A 20,018-nucleotide genomic window follows, 5' to 3' on the forward strand; every position below is an offset into this window, starting at 1 on the left:
AAAATCCTTGACTCTATTACTTAGAGCAGGGCTCCTTAGTTCCAGTCCTTGAGGTCCTGGAACTTTCAGATGAATCCCTGGTCCAGCACATCGGAATCAAATGGCTGAATTACCACCTCAGTATGTTGTCAAGTTCTCCAGAGTCCAGCTAATTACTTGACTCAGATGTTGAAGCACAGACACATATAAAAGCTGCAGGACACCGTACCTCATGGACTGTAATTGAAGATACCTGACCAAGAGTGTTCATCATAGTCACCTGACTTGAATTCTTAAAAATGTCTAGGGAGATTTGAAAGGTGAATGCAGAATCCAAACCTGAGAATATTAATGAACTGGAGACCTTTACCTATAAGGAGTGGGCTAAGATTCCTCAGGAACGCTGCCAGAAGATGGTGTCTTGCTAGAAACCATGTTTGCAGCAAATAAAAGCAAATGGTTGCTCTTAACCTGGCCTGCATGCTGAAGTCTCGCCGTATTTGTGGTTTCACAAACATCAAGAATCCATTATGTCCCACTCCCGCCTCAACCGTTTGAAAAGCATCCCAGCACGAGTCGGCCAATCACATTACAGTATTATGGCTTAAGGCGGGACATACCAACTGTGACAAAAGAGCTGCGGAGCTCACAGCCAAACCTACAAAAACATGGCAACGCAGGAGGACGCACGCATTAGCTGCTGTTCTCACATCTGTTTTGTCAGAGTCCGAGACTTCATATTTGAAAGAAGAACAGGAATAAGTGCTTTTTGCAATTTTACAATGGAGGATACTGTGATTGGCTAAAACCAAACTGTGTTAGGTGGGAACTAGGTGTCCCTTCACCCAATCAGCTCAGAAGGTTCTGCTGAATATCCCTCCTTTCCCTGAATGGATTAGATGGGAGGAGGCCCAGATTAATAATGTGTAGAATCTGGCTTGCCAGGTTAGGTCGCTCTGCTATGTAGTAAAGATGCTTGTCATGAAGGGGTTGAATAATTTAGAGTTTGCAGCCATGATTGAAAGGGACATTTTGCATTTTCCTTTGACTAAACCACTTGTAAAATCAGTTGTGTTGAGCTTTTTGAATTGTTTTTAATGAAATGTTATTAATCCGGTTGTTGCAAAAAGCAGCTAATTTGTTCATTTTACCAGCAAATGTAATTTTGAGTCGTGGTTGAAACATTTTAAGTGCAAATGCAGACCCTTTTTGAATCTGGTAAAGACTTGATAATTCCTATCATACCCTGACAGACACAGTCCTGGATGTGAAACACAGAATACTTTGTTTTTACCATAATTGTATGCTTGTCTATGTGAAAGACTGAGCACCTGGGGGAAAAAAAACACGTTTTGCACAGTTGAGCCCAAAGTTATTCTTACCAACGTTATAATATTCTATTTCTAGAATATATTTCTGTTGGTTAGAAATAAATTGCCAAAAAAATAATCCTTTTTTGCATGTAGTTTAGAATCGTTTATGCCGTTTCTCAGTAGCTTTTGCAGTGTTCAGCTTGTCATTTCTTTTCCACTGTTGCATGTTTCTCGTTATTGTTTTGTTGGAGAAAGCCCCCAAAATAAGCATTTCTGCACACAGTCTGATGTTTACCTCCAGAATCTTAACCTGTGATAGCATTGTCTGTCACAGGGTTTATGCAACAGTCTTGTGTCCAAAACAACTGTCCAGAACTGATGAGCAAACACTTCTCTGTTTGTCCTGATAAGGCTTTAAGAACCCGAGGTGAGATTAAGTTTGCCTGACTGAGAGATACTGAGGCCTCCTTGGCGGCGATCCAGTTTACAGAGATAAGCTTGATGAAGAGTGTGCTGGAGTCTGAGCCTTGAGGTGCCGAGTTGATACAAGCAACTCACATCCATTGGGAAGGCCTTGGTAGTCACCTTTGGCTCCTGGATGCTGAAAACATTACAAGAGGCCTGCAATAAAAATTGTGATGTGGAGCAGCTGAGGATCAAGGGAGTCATCAAATGGCTAAAATATTTTGAAAGCAAACATATTTTACAGCTACTTTTGCTTTAATCTTGAGTTATACGCTGCCAGCAGGGGCGCTTCTAGACAGGGGGAAACAGGGGCCAGTGCCCCTGTAGAACTGGTTCTGGCCCCTGTACTAAAGATATGATGTTAAATAAGTTCCTTACACCGATAAATACTGACAAAGATACCGTAACTGATTGGTCTCTTGGACCAATCGTATTTTTTATCTTCACAGTATTACTCTAACAATAATTTAAAAATTAAGCTGTTTCACATTTAGCTCCAGCCGTATTGAGGTAGGATCAGGGCTCTGTAACCTGCAGTTCCAGAGCCACCATTGGCTCTTTGGCTCACTTAATATATTAAACGATGAAATATTGACCTGTTTAGTTTATTTCCCAATCTTTTGTTCTGTACCATAAAAAAAAAAAAAACACTGGCCCGATCCTCGCATTCAGTAGTTTATCTTGATTTGTATTCCTACCTTAAGACACTCCCTTAAGACTCCCTTAAGACACTTGGAAAACCATTCCAGGTGACTAAACTCATGAAGCTCACCGAGAGAAGACCAAGAGTGACCAAAGCAGTGATCAAAACAAAGGGGGTGGGCATTTAGAAAAAGCTAAAATATCCAAGATTTCTTGAATTATTTCACAATTTTGCATTTGATACATAATTCTATATACTTTTGAGTCATAGTTTTGATGTCTTCACTGTATCTGCGACGTCGGAAAGTCATATAAAATAAGGAAAAGCCGTCAAAGGACAAAACTTTGAGTGGTTGTGTAATTTTAGTACAAGAAAGACTAAAATGCTTCAGTTGTCATCTTTTCCTGTTATTTTAGTTGTACATGTGTTTATGAAAGAAGAATAATGGATGACTGTAAATGTACGACTGTAAATAGCTCACCTCCACACCTGTTCAGCTGTGAACTGAAGTTTTGATGAATTTAGGAATGAAAATATCTTTAAACACCAGAAAGCTTTTATCCAACATATAAAATCCCTATCAAGACCAATAGGAATGGTGAGGATAATTTACATTTCACACTAATATGTACCCGCAGTGCCTTGCAAATGTATTCATACCGTGTACTTTTTCATTCATGTTACAGCCTCAATGTACATTATGGGAATGTTATGCAACGGATTAAACGATAGCGATAATGGCTCCATTTTTTAACAAATAAAATTACAAAAAAAAAAAAAAGGTGATATGTATTCAATCCCCCACAATCTGATACCCCCAAATAAAATCCAGAGCAACTGGTTAAAAGTCTACAAAAAAAAACCCCACAGAAGTCCACATTAAAGTACCACATTTTCCACAAACTATGCATTGGACAGGGCAAACACATGAAGAAGTCGCTCTGGTCGGATGAGACCAGATTTAACTACCTGACCAACTAGCACAGCTCTGTGAGGAGGGAAACTGACACCACACATCGGCAGGATTTCACCGTTGCCAGTGTGTGGCACGACGATGGCGGCATCATCATCATCATCATCTTCAGAGACGATGGGGAAACAAACAGAGGGGGCAAAAGAATCAAGGCCTGTACCGTGTACGAGAACGGGGTGGATATCCGAACGCATGCCACACTTTTCAGATTTTTATTTGCAAAATCACGTTAAAAGCCACCTTTTGATTCGTATTTACACACCACTTTGTGTTGGGGTGTCTCATTCAGGCTCAGTGAAAGACGACATGTGGGGCTGCAATGTGACGAGCTGTGAAAAAGCTGAAGGGGAGGTAAATACTTTTGCAAGGCACTGTATGCATACACACTGGCTGTTCTCCGTCCCACGTATCTAAACTCTTGTCATATCCAAGTAAATCGGAGTAAGAGAACGTTATCCCAACTGGCTGACGATGCCAACAGGAACTTATTTCCTGTAAAAATAAACACTTCTCGTTTCATTGGGACCATATTCAGTTGAGAGTACCAGAAATTGCTGTAAGAAGCTTCAAATTCAACCAGGTGCTGTATTGCTTTTTTATTTTATCTTCCAACTCTCTGAAGAGGTACACAGGCGGACATTCTTCTCCTTTAGGGTGCCAGTCTTACCGATTTGAAATGTAACGCCCTTTATTTAGGTTGAGTGAAGGATCAGTGGAACTTGACTCTTAATTTCACTTTGTGTGTCGTTCCCAGTGATAACGTTCGTCGTGCATTGCAGGTATGTGAATTAAAATGTTCTGAACAGATATTTAGTTTAAACTTTGCTTTAAAAGAAATTTATATCAGGTTTTTTTGACAGAAATTGCTGAAACAAAGCACACACTGAACACCATCATCCTATTTGAAACATGTAGCATAAAATACACTCTGATGTACAAAATAACTCCCGTATAAACTCATCTCTGCTGAATTTCTTTAGTTTGTGCCCTCCGTGAGTCATTTTTGGATCGACACGCTGAGGACGGTATAGGACAAGGTTAGACCTTCCCTAATCATTCAGCTTGTACAACAGTTTGTTTAACCTTAGGTGAAGATTACAAAAGGATTTTAAGCAATAACCAATAAGGTCTGAATAAAACTTTCTGTTACAAAGATCATGTGAAGCCTTCGATCAGTGTGACCTGCTTCTCGCCTGTTCATATGCAATAATACTGTTTTAAATGTAAGTGTGGTGTAAAAATGTTTCTGGTCTCTGTAAATATGAAGGGTCGTGATCAAAATAAAACATTTCTTGTAGATGTCTGATTCTGACTGTCGTAAATGTGCATCTTTATTTGAATTTTAAAACGTGACCGCCTTTTTTGGAAATGTTTTAGGTAAAATGTAGAGAGCAAAACTGTCTTTAAATGTGTTAGAAAAATACAATTTACTAAATAAAATCAGTTCCGGTCAGAAGTTTAATCATGGAGATGGGCTTTTATTGATGCATTTAAACCGTTCTTTTCGTTTCACCGTCTCAGACTTTGCATCACATCCATCTAAGCCCAAAACGAGTTTTGCACGGGCGCTTGAAGCCTTTGTCCGGTTAAATCGCCCCGCTACGTCCAGGTGTCCACACCAATGGCAGTGAAACACGCCCTCGGCATGATGCTGCCACTACCATACTTGACCATCAGGACGGCGTTCTCACTTTCCAAACCGTATGCGTCTGAACAGCTCGATGTTTATCATGGCTGTCTATGAAACATTAAACCAGGAGAAATAAGATATGTCTGTGTGGACAGCTGCAAATTTCAATAAGGGCTTATTTCTTGAGTATCCTCCCAGACCGTGGTGATTCGTTTAACACCACCGTGGATAGCGGAGTTCCTGGCAGGTCTGGTTGAGACTTCAAACCCAGACTTGTTTCTGAAGGCTTCCTGAATAATGTCCCCATAATCCAAAGAGGCAGAAAACCAAGCCGTGTAAAAAAGCTTGTCCTTGTCTAATACTAGAATTATACCAGGAGGTTATTTGGTGGAAACTCTGTAAGGGGACATTTATCCGAATAAAGATAGGGGTGGTGTACAGATCTGAGCACGTATGCATAGTTTTATTTTAGAGAAACTGTGCAATAAATTCAAACTTTGCAACCGAGTTTTGTTTTTGAAAACCATTCATGTGGACGTCTTATTGATTCCACTATGAAAGGAAAGAAGGAAAGAAAGAAGAAAAGAACAGCTCAAATGCATTTTTGAAAGCCCCAAATCATAACATTCACGCTAACAAGGGTGTAAACAGCTGACCGGCACTGTAAAGGTGTGTGTGTGTGTGTGTGTGTGTCATGTTCTGAATCCCCGCTCCAGACAGCAGAAAAAGACCATTCAGTTTTACAGCATAAAAAAAAAAAAAGATCAAATAATTTATTTCTGTGTTCTTTTTCCACATTAAATAAAAAGCTATTGGACATTTCCAGATCAAAATGAAGAAGAGAGGGGACACCAGGGGGGAGGAGGAGGAGGAACAGGGGGAAACAGACATGCAAAAAATAAACGTTTTGCCCCCCCACACCACCCCCGCCCCGCCCCGCCCCATTTTTCCTGCTGTGTAAGTCTCGGAGGCGGTGCTGGGCTGGCCTGAAAGACTGCAGGAACCTCGGTGTGGCGGGCCGGTTGTGCCAATAATATTCTAAGGGGACGTGTTTTTTATTTAGCTGGGAATTTATAGTGGGAGGTGTTGGGGGTGGTAGGCCGGCCGGCTGACCCTGTAAAAACGCCAGACTGCAGAGCGGTTGTGTGACGAAACGAATGCAGCGCCACGAGCCGTGGCAATGAATTTGTGATGACAAAGCCCTTCGGTCAGTGATCATGACCCTAATGGAGGCGTTTGGCTGGCTTTAATGCCCTTAAAATTCAAGGAAGTGCCACATTTTTGCAGAACTGAGTGATGAAAACGGATCGTTTCCTTTCAACGCAACACCGACCGGTTTGAAGGACAGAGGAAGGTCGACGCGCTGACCCCTCGTCGTTTGTCGGAACGCCAACAGAGGACAAAAGAGGGGGGGGGGGGGGTCCAACAGGATTCAAACCTTCAGGATGAACATGGAGTTTAAAGAGGGTCATAATAAAACTCTCTGAACGAGGTCAGACGAGCAGAAGCCCTTTGCTTCTGGGTGGTCTGGATTGTTTTTTTTTTGATTACTCATCGTCGTCACTTGAACCTCTGACTGGGTTAAAGCAGCACAGAAATTTAAAAAAAAAAGAAAAATCTAGTCAATTAACTCATTCCAATCCCACAGATAATAAAAAACATTATACAAATCAGAATAAAGGAAAATAAATCCTCCGCTGAATGGCTTCAAACGCGCACAGACAGGGTGGCAGCTCTGTTCCTCGGCCCGAAAACGTGAGATCTCCCCCCGGGTGAACCCGAAGCGTCAACAAGTGCATGTAGTGTAAATCTCCACGAGGCGACCCGCCATCACGGCTTCTAATTATCACCGACACTTGTTCTGTTAATAGGCATGGGCTGGCCTCAGAGACCCGCGGCGTTGGCACGGCGTCACCGCGTCCACAAACCAATTCAAAGCCAAAATGTCCATCTTCCATTTGCCTTTACTTAAAAACCAAGAGAACGCAACAGCTACTCCTACTGCTGCTAATGTTCTATAGACGTACGATGCTGTTATAGTAACGTTATAATTTTACATGTTGACAGGTAGACTTAGCCGAATAAACACCCGGCTAAATTTAGTAGCAGTTTCCAAGAGATCCTGGTGCACAGGTCATTTATATACATATTTTTTTGTGCTGTTCTGCTATTTGTAGAGTAACACGAGAACAACGAGCCGGTTTGAGCCGGTGCACTGAATTAGCCTCGGACGTTAGAGAACTCGGTTCTGGGGTTGACGTTGACCCGTTTTCTATTTGCTATTCTGAAAAACACAGCCAGACCTGCCAACGACGTCGCCATCCGTTTTGGTGCCAGTTACCATAAATAAATACATTTCTCTCCATTTTATGTGTTCAAACACAAACGAAACACGTTCACTTGCTCATGTTTCCCAGCACTGGTTAGACCAGGTACGCACCATCTAGTGAGCCACTACACACCTTCACTGCAGCCTTTAGCCACACAGCTTTACTGGATACCAACTCAGGAGTTCCTCTTAAAGCTCCCACTCTCCCAGTGAAATGCTAATAAACAGCTTATACTCGTGTCTTATACGACTGGCCATACTGGATAGTCAACTCTGGCGACCTCCAACCTTCCCAGTTGATATATTTGGCCTCCAAGGAGCTCTCAAATTTTATAAGAGATCTTCACCTTCCCAACCACTACTGTTTGTTCTTTTGTAGTCAGAAATATTTCCCAAAGAGAATTTTTTTTCCTTTCTTGTCAGCGGGGAGAGAAGCGTAGCAGCATTCTTTCGGCAGAAACAAGTGCAGGAGGGGCAGCGGCCATTTACTCGATGCTCCTCACAGCGGAGTCCGATTTAAGGGAGCATAGCCAGTAGGACCAGTAAGTGGCTTTAAAGCCGCGGCACAGCTCAACACTGGAAACCAGCCCATGCCTACGCGCTAACAACGGGTAAAACACTTCCCACAGCGCCGCCAGCCAGCATCCTGCAGCGCTTTGACTTGCTTAGACAAAAAATAAAATAAAAAAAATCCTGCAGAATCGGAGAAACGACGAGCACCCAAGGCCAACCTTAACCCTGCAGAAGATCTGAACAGGACCGATCCACACTGCTGTGCAAGTCGCAGAACACACACACCCCAACTCGCACACGCCGCGGCAATTTTAAAAGAAGTGCGTGTGACCTTGTTCTTTTTTACTTTGAGAGGGAACAAAAAAAAAAAAAAAAAGAGCGAGATCCAAAGCAGCTGAGGCTGTATTTTTTTTTTTGTCATTTAGTGTGAACCGGGGAGCTTTCTGAAGGTCCTGGAGGTGGGTCGTGTATTGAGTTTTGGGACACCCGAGCAACATGCTTGCTGTGACCCGGGGCTGCTTCCTGACGTGTACTGTGGACAAATCCTAAACAAACTCAACTCAGACAAAAGAATAAAATATTATCTGCTAAGAATACTCGTCTATTTTGTCTTTTTTTTTTTTTATCAACAGTTTAAATACACACAGCATATTCAAACAGGGAATCCAGCATAGGGAACAGAAGTGCAGATCTAACTCCCGCCAGTCCTAATGGATTGAGTGGCACTTGAGAATGGGGACCGCTCATGTCAATTAGTAAACAGACACAGCTTGGACATTGATGACCACACCATCCTTGGCAAAGCGTCTCTTTTGGGAGCATTTTGCAGAGGCTGGCAGTGTACTAGAGGAAAAAAACCCCAAAAAAAACCAAAAAGAAATAGAACACAAACTCCCTAAATCGCACCCTGGAAGGGTTGGATATGGAGGAAAAAAGAATAAGGGTGGTTCATCCCCACGTTGGGCAAAGTTTGAGGTGATTGCGGATTGATTTGTGTCGGACGACCGCTCCGGACCAAAAACAGGGGAAGGAGGTGCGTTTTTTTTTCTTCTCTCCTCCTGCTGCTGCTGCTTGTCACACTGAATCGAGCAGAAGCGCGTGTGTTTACGGGCCGTGGTCCAAGGCGATGGGAGAGAGAGAGAGAGAGAGAGAGACAGCAGCGGGGCGCCACGCCCGGTGGGTAAAACAAGAAACCAAAACAACAGAATACCATACAGTGCGCATCCAAGCAGTCACCCAAAACACGTTCGCTTAGAATTTCAGTGAAACCACCAGCAGCAGCACATACAATCGAAAAGACACACGCCTGAAAAAAAAAAAAAAAATTAAAAAAATAATAATAATCATGTGGCCGTACAAACACACGAGTCAGACTAGATCTTTAACACTCCCCCAAACCAGACAAGGCTTTAAAAAAAAAATACAACCCAAAAATAAACTTCACAAATATTTCCCTCCTGGTCACCGCTTGCAGCCGCGCTTCCTGCTTTCCTGCGTGTCGTTTCCCTGCAGGCCGGCTTAGTCCAGGGTCCTGCAGGATGATTTGGTGTGGCGGCCCCTCGGATTCTGCCACGTCACAGTGCGATGAGGAGCCAGGACCATCCCACCCCCCCCGGCCCCCGACCCCCCGGGGGGCCGCCCTCTGCGTAAAAAATAAAACACGTCTGTTGGCATCTCAGTCTTTGTCCGCCTAAGCGATAGTTGTTCGGACGTCGAGGAGGAGAGGAGGGCGTGTCTGTGTCGGGGCGCACGCCTCGCGCTTTCCACGCGGGGTGGCCTGGGTGTGGGTGCGTTGGTGTGCGCTGTGTATATGTAGGCGGGGGCGAAATGACCAAGGGCGGAGCTCAGGGCGTCGAGCTCCTAGTGTTAGAGGTGAAGAGCACCTGGAGAGCCGCCCACATCCCCCCCCCTCCCCTCCCGCCCCTCAGTCCCTCAGCCTCCCTCCTCTAGCGGAGCCACAGTTTGAGCCGCAGCGCGTCCACTCCGTTCAGGTAGTATCTGAACAGCCGCTTGTCTCTGACAAAACCCAAGTTCTCGTACAGCTTCAGGGCGGATTTGTTGGTGATCTCCGTCTCCAGTACGACCTGGGGGGGGGGGGGACACACGGAGGAGAAAGTGAGTGAGCAGCTTGCCTCCAACATCACAAACACAGAGCAACACTGAAGCATTTAAACCGCCTCGACTTTACAGGATTCTACCACTTAGGCGTGGCTCAAGATTCTTCACAGTCAAAGTCTGAAGAGTGGGACCTTTTGAAAAGAAAGACATAAGGAGAGCCTTCTGTAGGGGGACACGGCGACCACGCTGGAGAAGGTGCTCTAATCAGACGAGACAAAAACTTTTAGTGCATACTAGGAAAACGCTCTGCGCATATCGTCCCGACAGTGAAGCACGGGGGTGGCGGCGTCATGCTGTGGGAACGCGGTGCTTAGACAGGGACAGCGGAGCCGGTCAAAAGGTGGTGGGAAGCTGCTGCAAGCTAAATGGGGGCAATCCTGGGAGCAAAGCGGCGCTGCAGGAGGACGACCCTGAACGTACGTCCAGAACCGCCGCCAAATGATTCTGATCAGGGGCCCTTCTGCAAACTCTGAATGCGAAGGAGTATTTTAGTGGATTTCATTTAAGCTTTAATGCAGCCGAGGGATAGAAGCTTCCACACTGCAAAAAGGGAACTAAAAGTAAGTAAAATTTTCTGGAAATTTGTGTATTTTTCCTTGATTTGAGCAGCTAAAAAAAATTTATATTTGCCAATGGAATAAGAGTTTTGCACTTAAAATAAGAACATTTCATCACCATTATCTTATTTCAAGTGCAGGATATGTAATTATCTTATTTCAGGGGTAAAAATACTGATTCCACTGGCAAATACTATTATTTAGCTGCGCAAATCAAGGGAAAATATTCCAATTTTGAGAAAATTTTACTTACTTTTAGTTCCCTTTTTGCAGTGCAATAGAATGACACACAAGTAAGAACATTTCTTAGCGTTTTTTTGTCATTAGATCGCAAACTATAAGATTTTCTCAATTTTCCACATAGATTACATTTAAAAAATATATTTTCTACTGGTAAAGTTCTATTGTTTTTATTTCAAATAAAACCTAAATGGTGGTCCTTTAACTATGAAACACACAGTTTTTAATAAATTGTGGGGTTTTTTAAAGGTCATTTAGGTTTTTTGCAGCTCTATAGAAATTTTATTCTGTAAGAGAAAGGGCCAAAACAACCCTGTGGACTGTGAAGGATGACGAACGCCGGATTAGATCAAGGCCCATCGGTGTGTTAGAACCATCCAGTCAAAGTCCAGATCTACTGGACTGAGCTCGAGACAGCGGGCAAGATTTTTAGGCTGAAGGAGTTGCTGTTGTAATTATTAAGTCATGTCAGCTCCATGCAACTGCATAGTTTTTTTCTGATGATAATATAAAGTCCTGAATAAAGTATTTTTCTTAAGAATAAAGTATTTTTCTTAAGAAGAAAGCGTCCCAGGGAGACGTTTACTCTGCGCAGATACGGTGAGCCCAGAAAGAACGATCTTGTAATTACCAAAAAAGTAGTAATAGAGGCGATCTCAAAAGATTGAATACATTTAATCGAATGGGGGACTAAAAAATGCCTAGTAACGTATTGTTTAAATTAAAAACAAAATGAATTAAGATGTTTTCTTAGGTTATGAAAACAATTAATGTTTTGTCTATTTTTTGTACAACATAAATGAGCTCTATCTATTTATACTAAAAGAGAACAGGTTCATACATTGTTTTAAGAAAGAGCAAGAAAAACACTCTTCTGATGGGAGGGTTGAGGTTTTCAGTAATAGAGAAGAAAAACTGCTTCTAGACAAAATTCAGAGCAAAGCTTTCCTCCATATTTAGTTGGATTGGACGATAATTCAATAACGATATACATCCATCGATAGACGTATATCGATGATAGAAAAAACGGGTCAATAAAAGTTCAATAGAGTAACAGTTTTCCTTCCTTTTCCATTCTAGCCTATCATGTAGGTTAATACTAGTCACTACATCCTCCCAACCAATCACAAACGCAGGTCTAGGAACACTCCGTCACCAAGCTCCGCCCCCTTCAAAGAGTTCAGAAAGCATGCTTTTTTTTTTTTAAAGCAACAGCATAAAATGGCCAGGGCTGCACTTAAAATATATCATTTTAATTTCTTGATAATCATCGCTATTGATCCATATGATTTCTATTTTATCAATACTCTTTCTTTCTATATCGTCTAGCCCAACTAATAAATATCCTAATATTACCTTACAAAAACTGTTTTCAATATGTTGTTTTTTCTAGGCTCCGTGTGTTTGAAGATTCATTGCAAACTGCATTTTTTTTTAAACAGCATTTTCAAATTTGGGCTCATAAACAAGAAGAGAGAATATGCTGAGTTGGTTGCCAGGTGATACCTCGTCACAGTCCCCCTCCACCATGGCATAGATGGCCTTTTTCACCAAATTAGTACCTGAAACGCAACGAGAGAGAGAGAGAGAGAGAGCCAACAGAGAAAGTCAGAGCAGTACAACAACAACTGATCAAACTTTAAAGCACATCAGTGATTACTGCCAGCACGAGCTTCAGGGCAGGCTTTACCAGCATCTAACGCCACTCACCAATACTTTTCCTCCTGTGTTTTGAGTCCACCGCCAGCATGGCGATGTAGCCGCGGCGAAACATCTTCTTATGCATGTCAAGCTTACAAACGATGGCCCCCACGCACTCCTGCTCCACCATGGCCTGTAACAGAGGCACAAACTCAGCGCTCGGAGCCCTCCGGCTGTCAGCCAGGATAAGACACCGGCGGACCCGTCATCCCGTCAGAACCTCTGGTTCCCCAAGCTGACTGTCATTTCATCAAACGTCCTCCAGACGCAGCCCTGACCCACTGGAGGAGGGAAGATTATAACCTCGAGTGTTGCAAGACTTCAGAGGGACCAGCTACCTGCTTTTCCACTAGTAATGTACCTTCTACCTTCACTGCTGCTAAGCACTGCCGGTCAGCTGACTGAAATCAGTCTGTTGTAGCTTTGGCTTACGTTAAAGGAGGACATTTATATGTTTTTAAAGGTGCATAGCTACGTTATTTGACTTTTTTTTTTATTATATTTATATGTCAGTAGCTCACTGTGCTTGCATACACTGTGTTTTATGAATGATTATCATGTCCTGCTGGCGTACTAGTGGTTATTTTGGTGTTTTATGCTTTGTTTTTGCTCAGTTTGTTAGGAAATAAAGCTTTTCCGTGTTTATTTATGATTTTAGCGGAAGCACGTACTGCGCATGCGCAGCAGGGGTTAAAACAAGGAAGCGGCTAACGGCTATTAGCATCTCCAGGGCGAAAACAAATGAGGAATCGTCCAAGATCTAGTGAAAAGAAAAATGGTCAATGATATTGTTAAGTCATTTGTGATCTAAAAGTACCAGTTTATTAAGTACTCAGTAATCGGCTCGTATCTAAACTGGAGAACTCGTACTTGTGCTCGCTCTGGAAAAAAAATGGTATCGGGACACCCCCAGGTCTGTTTATAGCTGCTAATCGCGCCCGGCACTGGGCCTATATTTATCCACAAAAAGGACCATCAGAACATTATCAGGGTGGAGGCTTGGTTTATATAACCTTAGTGATCAAACGCTTTTAGGTCTTTGTTTTTAAGCATATAATGCGCCGATATACCTTTAAACTTACGGTAAACGTGGGGAAACTAATAATAATCCGCAGTAACAGTGTTTTACTTCTACAGCTAACAGGCCCCTAGCAGCACTTTCTATACATGAGCTTATGTTATGATAAACTTTTGAAGAAAAAAAAGGTCTATAGAGTTTTACTCTAACTAGAGAGCCACCGATCAGGCTTTTCCTGGCTCATACTGATATAGTTTTCTTGACCGACTGATTTTTTTCCCCCCGCCAAGGCCGATAACAAAGTTATAAAACTGCTATATATGTACAAATATAAAATCATAGCCAGCCTCCTTTATCTATTGCTAAATTATGCAATTATGATAATATATGATAATAAATCCCCATTTTCCTCCGTCCTGTCCAGCGTTACCGACACTCACAGTGACCCTTCAGTTTTTTTTTGGCCCCCATCCTCTGTGTCAGATATTATATTTAGACCGCACTTAACAGACGCAACACGCTATCGGCATGCAAACTATATAAAAATAAAACGTACTCTGAATTCGAAAGACAACAAATATTGCATTCCAGCCAGCATTGTGCCACGACGATGACACCCTGAGTGGTCCCAACCCATTATGGAGGAAATACAACATTATCCTCATTTATTCCTCTAAACTTGACCCTAAACTCAAAAGAAAGCGCATCAAATGTTAATGGTGGATGCGTTTATTAGATTTATATTTTTACCTGTACAGTGTCCCTGAGTGTTTTGAAAGGCGCTTGAAATAAAATGGATTATTAATAGACAAAAAAAATTAACAAAAATAAAAATGTGGCTTTTTTTTCTTCTTTTTTACATATTTAACAGTCAGAAAGATAAAAAATTGATTTTTCAGATTGTTCAGAGCTGATCATAGGAAACGTGGAGCTCTCTGATTGCTACAACTTCTACCAATATGATAAGACATACTCAATCTTCTTATTGCTTTACCTAAAACCCACTATACCGTCAAAACTGGTGGGGTTTTCTACCTTGATAACCTTGTTTTGATAGCAGGCGCTGTAGAAATCTTCATAAAAGTCAAATCTACGCGCTGCTCGCCTCTGCGCTCCGTAAGGGACGAACCGACAGGCGAGAAAGGCTCAGCGACGAGCCGGCATGTCACGCGTCTGTGGCCCGCGGGGCGAAACTCGGCGGGGGCTCCGGGGCTGTACTCACCAGAAAGCAGAGCTGCGGCCAGTTGTGGATGAAGTACCTGTACGTGTAAATGGAATAAGGCTCAGACAAGTCCTTGGTGATTAGTCTCATGATCCACGGCATCTGCAGCTCGGACTCGTAGCGGACGTAGCGGATGCCGTGGCTCTCTCCCTCGGCTCTGCTCAGGTCGAGCCGGGCCAGCTCGGCGCTCGGCGGCTGCGGCTGCGGCCCGTCGGCGGGGCTCCCCCCTCCGCCGGGCCCGTCGCTGTCACCCGGCGCTCTGCCGGGCTGCGCGTGGCCACCCCGCTGGTCGTCGCCTGCGTGGGCCGCCGCAGTCCTCGTGAAAGCCGGCATCCCGTTCACGCTGCTGTTAGTCACAGGAGAGTGGCGGCCGTTCTTGGAGAAGGGGCCGGGGCCTTCGTGCTGGCGGTGCTCCGTGCTGTTGACGGCGGCCGCAGCCTCGCTGCAACAGCTGCTGCCACAGCTGTCCTCGGGCGGGTCGAGAGTGTCGGGCGGGCTTCCTGCGCGCTCGTGGTCGTCGGGGTCCTCCGAGGGGCTGGCCAAGCCGTTCAGCTGCTGCTGCTCTCCGGCTTGCATTTTCAAGTGGAGCGCCGCCGGGCTAGCCCGGGCTAGCATGTTTTTATGCTTCTTCTTGGCCGACCTTTTGACCTCGTTCACCGGCTGCGAGTTGCCCGTGCCGGCGGACACGCAGTCCCCCACTCGGTAGGTCGCCTCTCCGGCTTCCGCCGCCGGCTCCGCTCTCCCTGCCCCAGAGAAAGGGGAAACTTCAGCCGGGGATGAAGGCAGTGCGTTACTAGGCCCAGGCGGCACTGTGGCCATCCCACCGCATTAAAGTGGAGAGACGCGCTTCGGAAACGTCCAACACAATCTCATCCACAAAGAGAAGAAGCACACAATCAACAACTAAGCCCGTTGTCCGAATATTGTACAAATCCGAGCACTTTCGAGGAGATAATGTGACCGTTGGCGACGTTTGTCACTGCTCTCCCCTCGATTTCCCTGCTGCCGCAAACGCCATTGCGACAGAAAAAGACGCTTTACGACAGCAGCGTAATCCATGGGAGTTGTAGTTTCCACGCCTTGATACAAAAAAATCTTTCACTCGCTGGAGGAAATATGCTTTAAGTGACCTTAAGGTATTTGAAAGACCAAACAATAAATAAATAAATAAATATATAAATAAATAAATACATTTAACAAAAACAAACAAACAGAACAAAAACCCAAACAGGCATATTGGTATATTTTCTTTGATGCTATATATATATATATATATATATATATATATATATATATATATATATATATATATATATATATATATATATATATATATATATATATATATAAAGATGCAAACTCTTTTTTGGACTCCATTTGAATCGAAAGTTAAATTAAAAAAAATCAATGTTTATACTCTAGGTAATATATAAATAAGTGTTTGGCCTTTTTCCACACATCTCTTTCACTGGTAAATATGTATCACTATCAATAGTATTATTGAAGTAAAGGCTAAACTGTTTTTCTTTTAATCCAATGATTTAGTATTTCCATTGACTATTACAGATGAGATATTTTTCCATTAAAAACCAATTGACAATATTTACAATAAATGAATAAATACATAAATAAAATTATGTCTTGATAAGTCCCCCAACCCCCCCCCCCCCCCCCCCCACACACACACACACACACACACACACATAACTCATAATATTTTCCAAACTGAAAGTGATGATCATTTTAAAAACTTAATCCGGCTTGATTAAGAATAAAAAGAAGAATAAAATAAATGCGTTTAAGTTTCAGGCAGCACACCACATCACACTAAGTCTCAGCAACTGGGTATTAAATATTATAAATTTTATTTATTTTACTTGTTTTGGAAGTTCTGTACATTTTAATACATTTAATTACTGGGGAATAGTACGCTTTATGACACCCCTTTTTTTTAGTTTTCCATGAAGTAGCCTATTGTAAGTTACTTCTAAAGGAAAGTAGCTTTTATGATTCTATCTAATTTTTTGTAAGTTTGATCCATCTCTTAGTTTGTAAACTCAATTTACTTTGAGCTTTGAATTATTGATGAACTACTGCTGAAATTATTTTCGCATACTTATATGTAATAATGATGTGCTTTTTCTGCAAGCTTGAACTTATTTTGAAAGAAGCTTCTAAAATGTGATGCCATTGTATCCTCTGGTTTACTCCAACCTAAAGACATGATGTCATTTGTAGGATTAAAACATATTCTAAATCTATTGAATGTAATCATCAATTACCGATTACGCTGTGTGTTTTAAAAATAACTGCTAAACTAAAAGACTTACTGGGGACCTTGCCTTGTCTTCCATTGACTTCCATTCGTTTTCAATTCTTTCTCTTACCTAAACTCAATTTGCACCTTAGTCCTAAACAGAGGAGGGTCGAGTGGTCAAACATTGTACTCAGAGTAGCACTACTTAAACATATTTTTACTCAAGTAAAAGTAAAAAGTAGTTAGCCAAGAAATCCCCCGGGTAAGAGTAAAAAAGTATTTGGTAAGAAGATAACTCAGGCATTGAGAGACAAATCATGCCATCTGATTTAATATTAAAAAGATTATGTAATGTACAGACAAAAAATCTAAAGTTATGTGCAAATTATGGTATTTTAAAGACCAAAATGGAAAAAATATACAAAAAAATGACATAATTACAAACCACCAAATTCAGCCAGAAGAAACTATTTTCTAAATCTTTATTTATGTATATAAATTATTTCAAAATTAAACTTGAAACCAATACTTACAGCAATTTAATGTATATACATGTTAGAACAGTCCACAGTACTTCCAATGACAATATCTACTGTTTCCTGTACATTCACTTGATCTCCAAATGGCTCAACAAGCTCAGCAGTCAGAAAATGACATTAAAATATCAAAGCTTGTGTACACAGAATAAATCTCTCTCTAGGCGTGTGTCTCTCTCGGGTGCATTTTTGGTTAAAACAAGTCTATTCTTTATTCACTGAAGTTACTCACGGTGGGTAGAGTAGCCAAAAATTGTACTCAAGTAACATATCATTAAGGTAAAAGTAAGAGGTACAGTGCGATAAAACTACTCCTTAAAGTACATTTTATTCAAAAGGTTACTTATGTAAAGGTAATTGAGTAAATGCAATTATTTACTATCTACCTTTGATCCAAACCCTAACCTCCAAACCCCAAAAGGTGAGGATGAGGAAAATGTCCTAATTTCGCTACAGTTCTGCTGGTAAAATACAAAAGATGGTTCTTACTCAGCAGCTCGAACAGGGACACACACCATCTCTCTATCACACATGCTTACAGCATGCCGCTAGACATGCATATATAAACCCTGCTTGTAAGATCAGGAATAATGTGTAATTTATTTCTACCCATTGTTCATTACTTACTATTTCCTTTTAATACCGATGCGCCAGCCACATCCCATTTAATGCTGCACTGTTGCCTGTTTTGCCTTCATTTGTTACTGTTCATAATCTTCTCTACAGTTCACTTTCTCACCTAATAACTGTCTGCCACATAGATGCAGATTCTTCAGTGACTCTTAAAGAGCTTTATTCTTATTCCTATTTTAATGTTATCCGATCTATGTGGTATCTTTACTTGCTTTATTAGTATTTTGTCTTTGTTCGTTTTATTTCTCGGTCCAGGAATCAATACAATTTCGTTGCAACGCTGACACAGGGTGCAAACATACGGAAAATGTCGGTGAGATGGTTGTCATCCACCTCTTTACCACAAGAGGGCGCAAAGTCGACGCGGTTAGTTTCGTGACTGCAATACAACAATTTCACCAGCAGATGGCACCAGTACATTAGTTTGACGTTACCAACCACAGTGATGTGCGTAACTAGTTTTAGTTTGCCGGTTCCTCTAAAGTTTACTTTACACCAGTGCCAACTATATCTGAAACGATTTATAAAACGCAACTTCCCAGATAAATCTAGAAAATATACACAACAAGTACATGATTTCACCATAAATTTGTGGGGAACAGAGATCCTCGATAAGCATAAAAAACATGTAAGTAACGCAATCAATATAATAGATACAGATGTGATAGACCAACCTAGAGTGATGCGTAATTGTGATGTGAAACGAAATAGATGCATCATTTTCAAGAATGTTTACAAACATTTTTTTTGCAAAAGTGTGACGTGCATTTGTGTACAGCTACCCATGTTTTGATACCCTGAAATAAAATGACTTCCAACTAATTGTTTTCAAAAGATACCTAATTGGCAAATTAAGCCAGCCTGTGTGCAATGTTGTCTCAGCTGTTCTGTGAAGGCCTCAGAGGTTGCTTTGAGAACATTAGTGAACAAATAGAGACTAAAGACCACAGCAGGTCTAGGATAAGGTTTTTGAGATGTTTAAACTGCAGTTTATAAAACAATATCCAAAGCTATGAGCATCTCAGACAGCTCTGTTTAATAATCTGAAAATACAAAGGTGGTTTGACTAATAAGAATACAAATGCTCACCGCACCATTCAGGTTGTTGTTTGAAAACGTTTTCCAAATTTTGACTTTTTATTTTCACATTTGGAAAAATTACGAATCAGTCTCTGACTTTAGAACTGCGTTTCTCCTGCTGCTCTGATAGATCCGCACATCGCTATAAGGACGCTGTGCTTCTTAGCCTTTACCCTTGTACACGTTGAACCTTAGATACAAACTGTGGCTTTTCTACAGCTCAGAAACACAAAAGTGAAGCAAGCATCTCAAGGCAAACACTTCTCAGTTCAACCCTCCAGCTCATCCGCCTGTCGGTTTCCATGCAGTGTGACTGCGTTTTTCCTGGGTGGCAGTGTTGCTCCACCTCGCCCCCAGGCATGCTCCATGTACCTGGAGGTGCTTTGGTTCCTTAAAGACATTGTGAGAAGAGAACTTTCCAGCCTGAAACGTCAAACGCCCATATGCACGTGACACGAGTGGTCTAACAGAAAAGGTAGAATAAAAAAACGAAAAAACGTCTGGATGGAGATATTACTCAACCAATGCTGACATCTCCTTTCATATCTGCGATATTTGGGTGATAATAAAAGTCATGTATTGTTTTTTAAAGAATTGCCACAATAGAAGAGACGGAGCGATAGAATGGGGGGGGGGGGGTCTTTTAAAGCTAAGCCCGGGGGCTGAAAACGAACTGAAAAGCTGGAATCAGACATGCACAATCAGTTCCCCTTCAAATCTTCTTTACAGGCCTATCTACTTGAGCAGGCTTCTCTTAATTACTTTCTCTATCACTTAGAGAGCTGCGCTTGCTTGGGACTAAGAGCACAAG

At 42.1% G+C, this 20,018-nt stretch overlaps 1 protein-coding gene across 1 annotated transcript; it reads right to left on the reverse strand.

Annotated features, from left to right (window-relative positions):
* Positions 1 to 8,250: 8,250 nt before the first annotated feature.
* Positions 8,251 to 15,738, reverse strand: naa30 (N-alpha-acetyltransferase 30, NatC catalytic subunit). Its single transcript, XM_012866676.3, has 4 exons — positions 14,702 to 15,738; positions 12,471 to 12,594; positions 12,267 to 12,322; positions 8,251 to 9,929 (listed from the first exon to the last, which is right to left on the reverse strand). Exons 1-4 carry the CDS (start codon positions 15,518 to 15,520, stop codon positions 9,792 to 9,794), a joined length of 1,137 nt encoding a protein of 378 aa, XP_012722130.2. The 5' UTR covers positions 15,521 to 15,738; the 3' UTR covers positions 8,251 to 9,791.
* Positions 15,739 to 20,018: the final 4,280 nt, after the last annotated feature.

This window comes from Fundulus heteroclitus, unplaced genomic scaffold (assembly GCF_011125445.2).
Source record: "Fundulus heteroclitus isolate FHET01 unplaced genomic scaffold, MU-UCD_Fhet_4.1 scaffold_76, whole genome shotgun sequence".
Lineage (NCBI taxonomy): Eukaryota > Metazoa > Chordata > Actinopteri > Cyprinodontiformes > Fundulidae > Fundulus > Fundulus heteroclitus.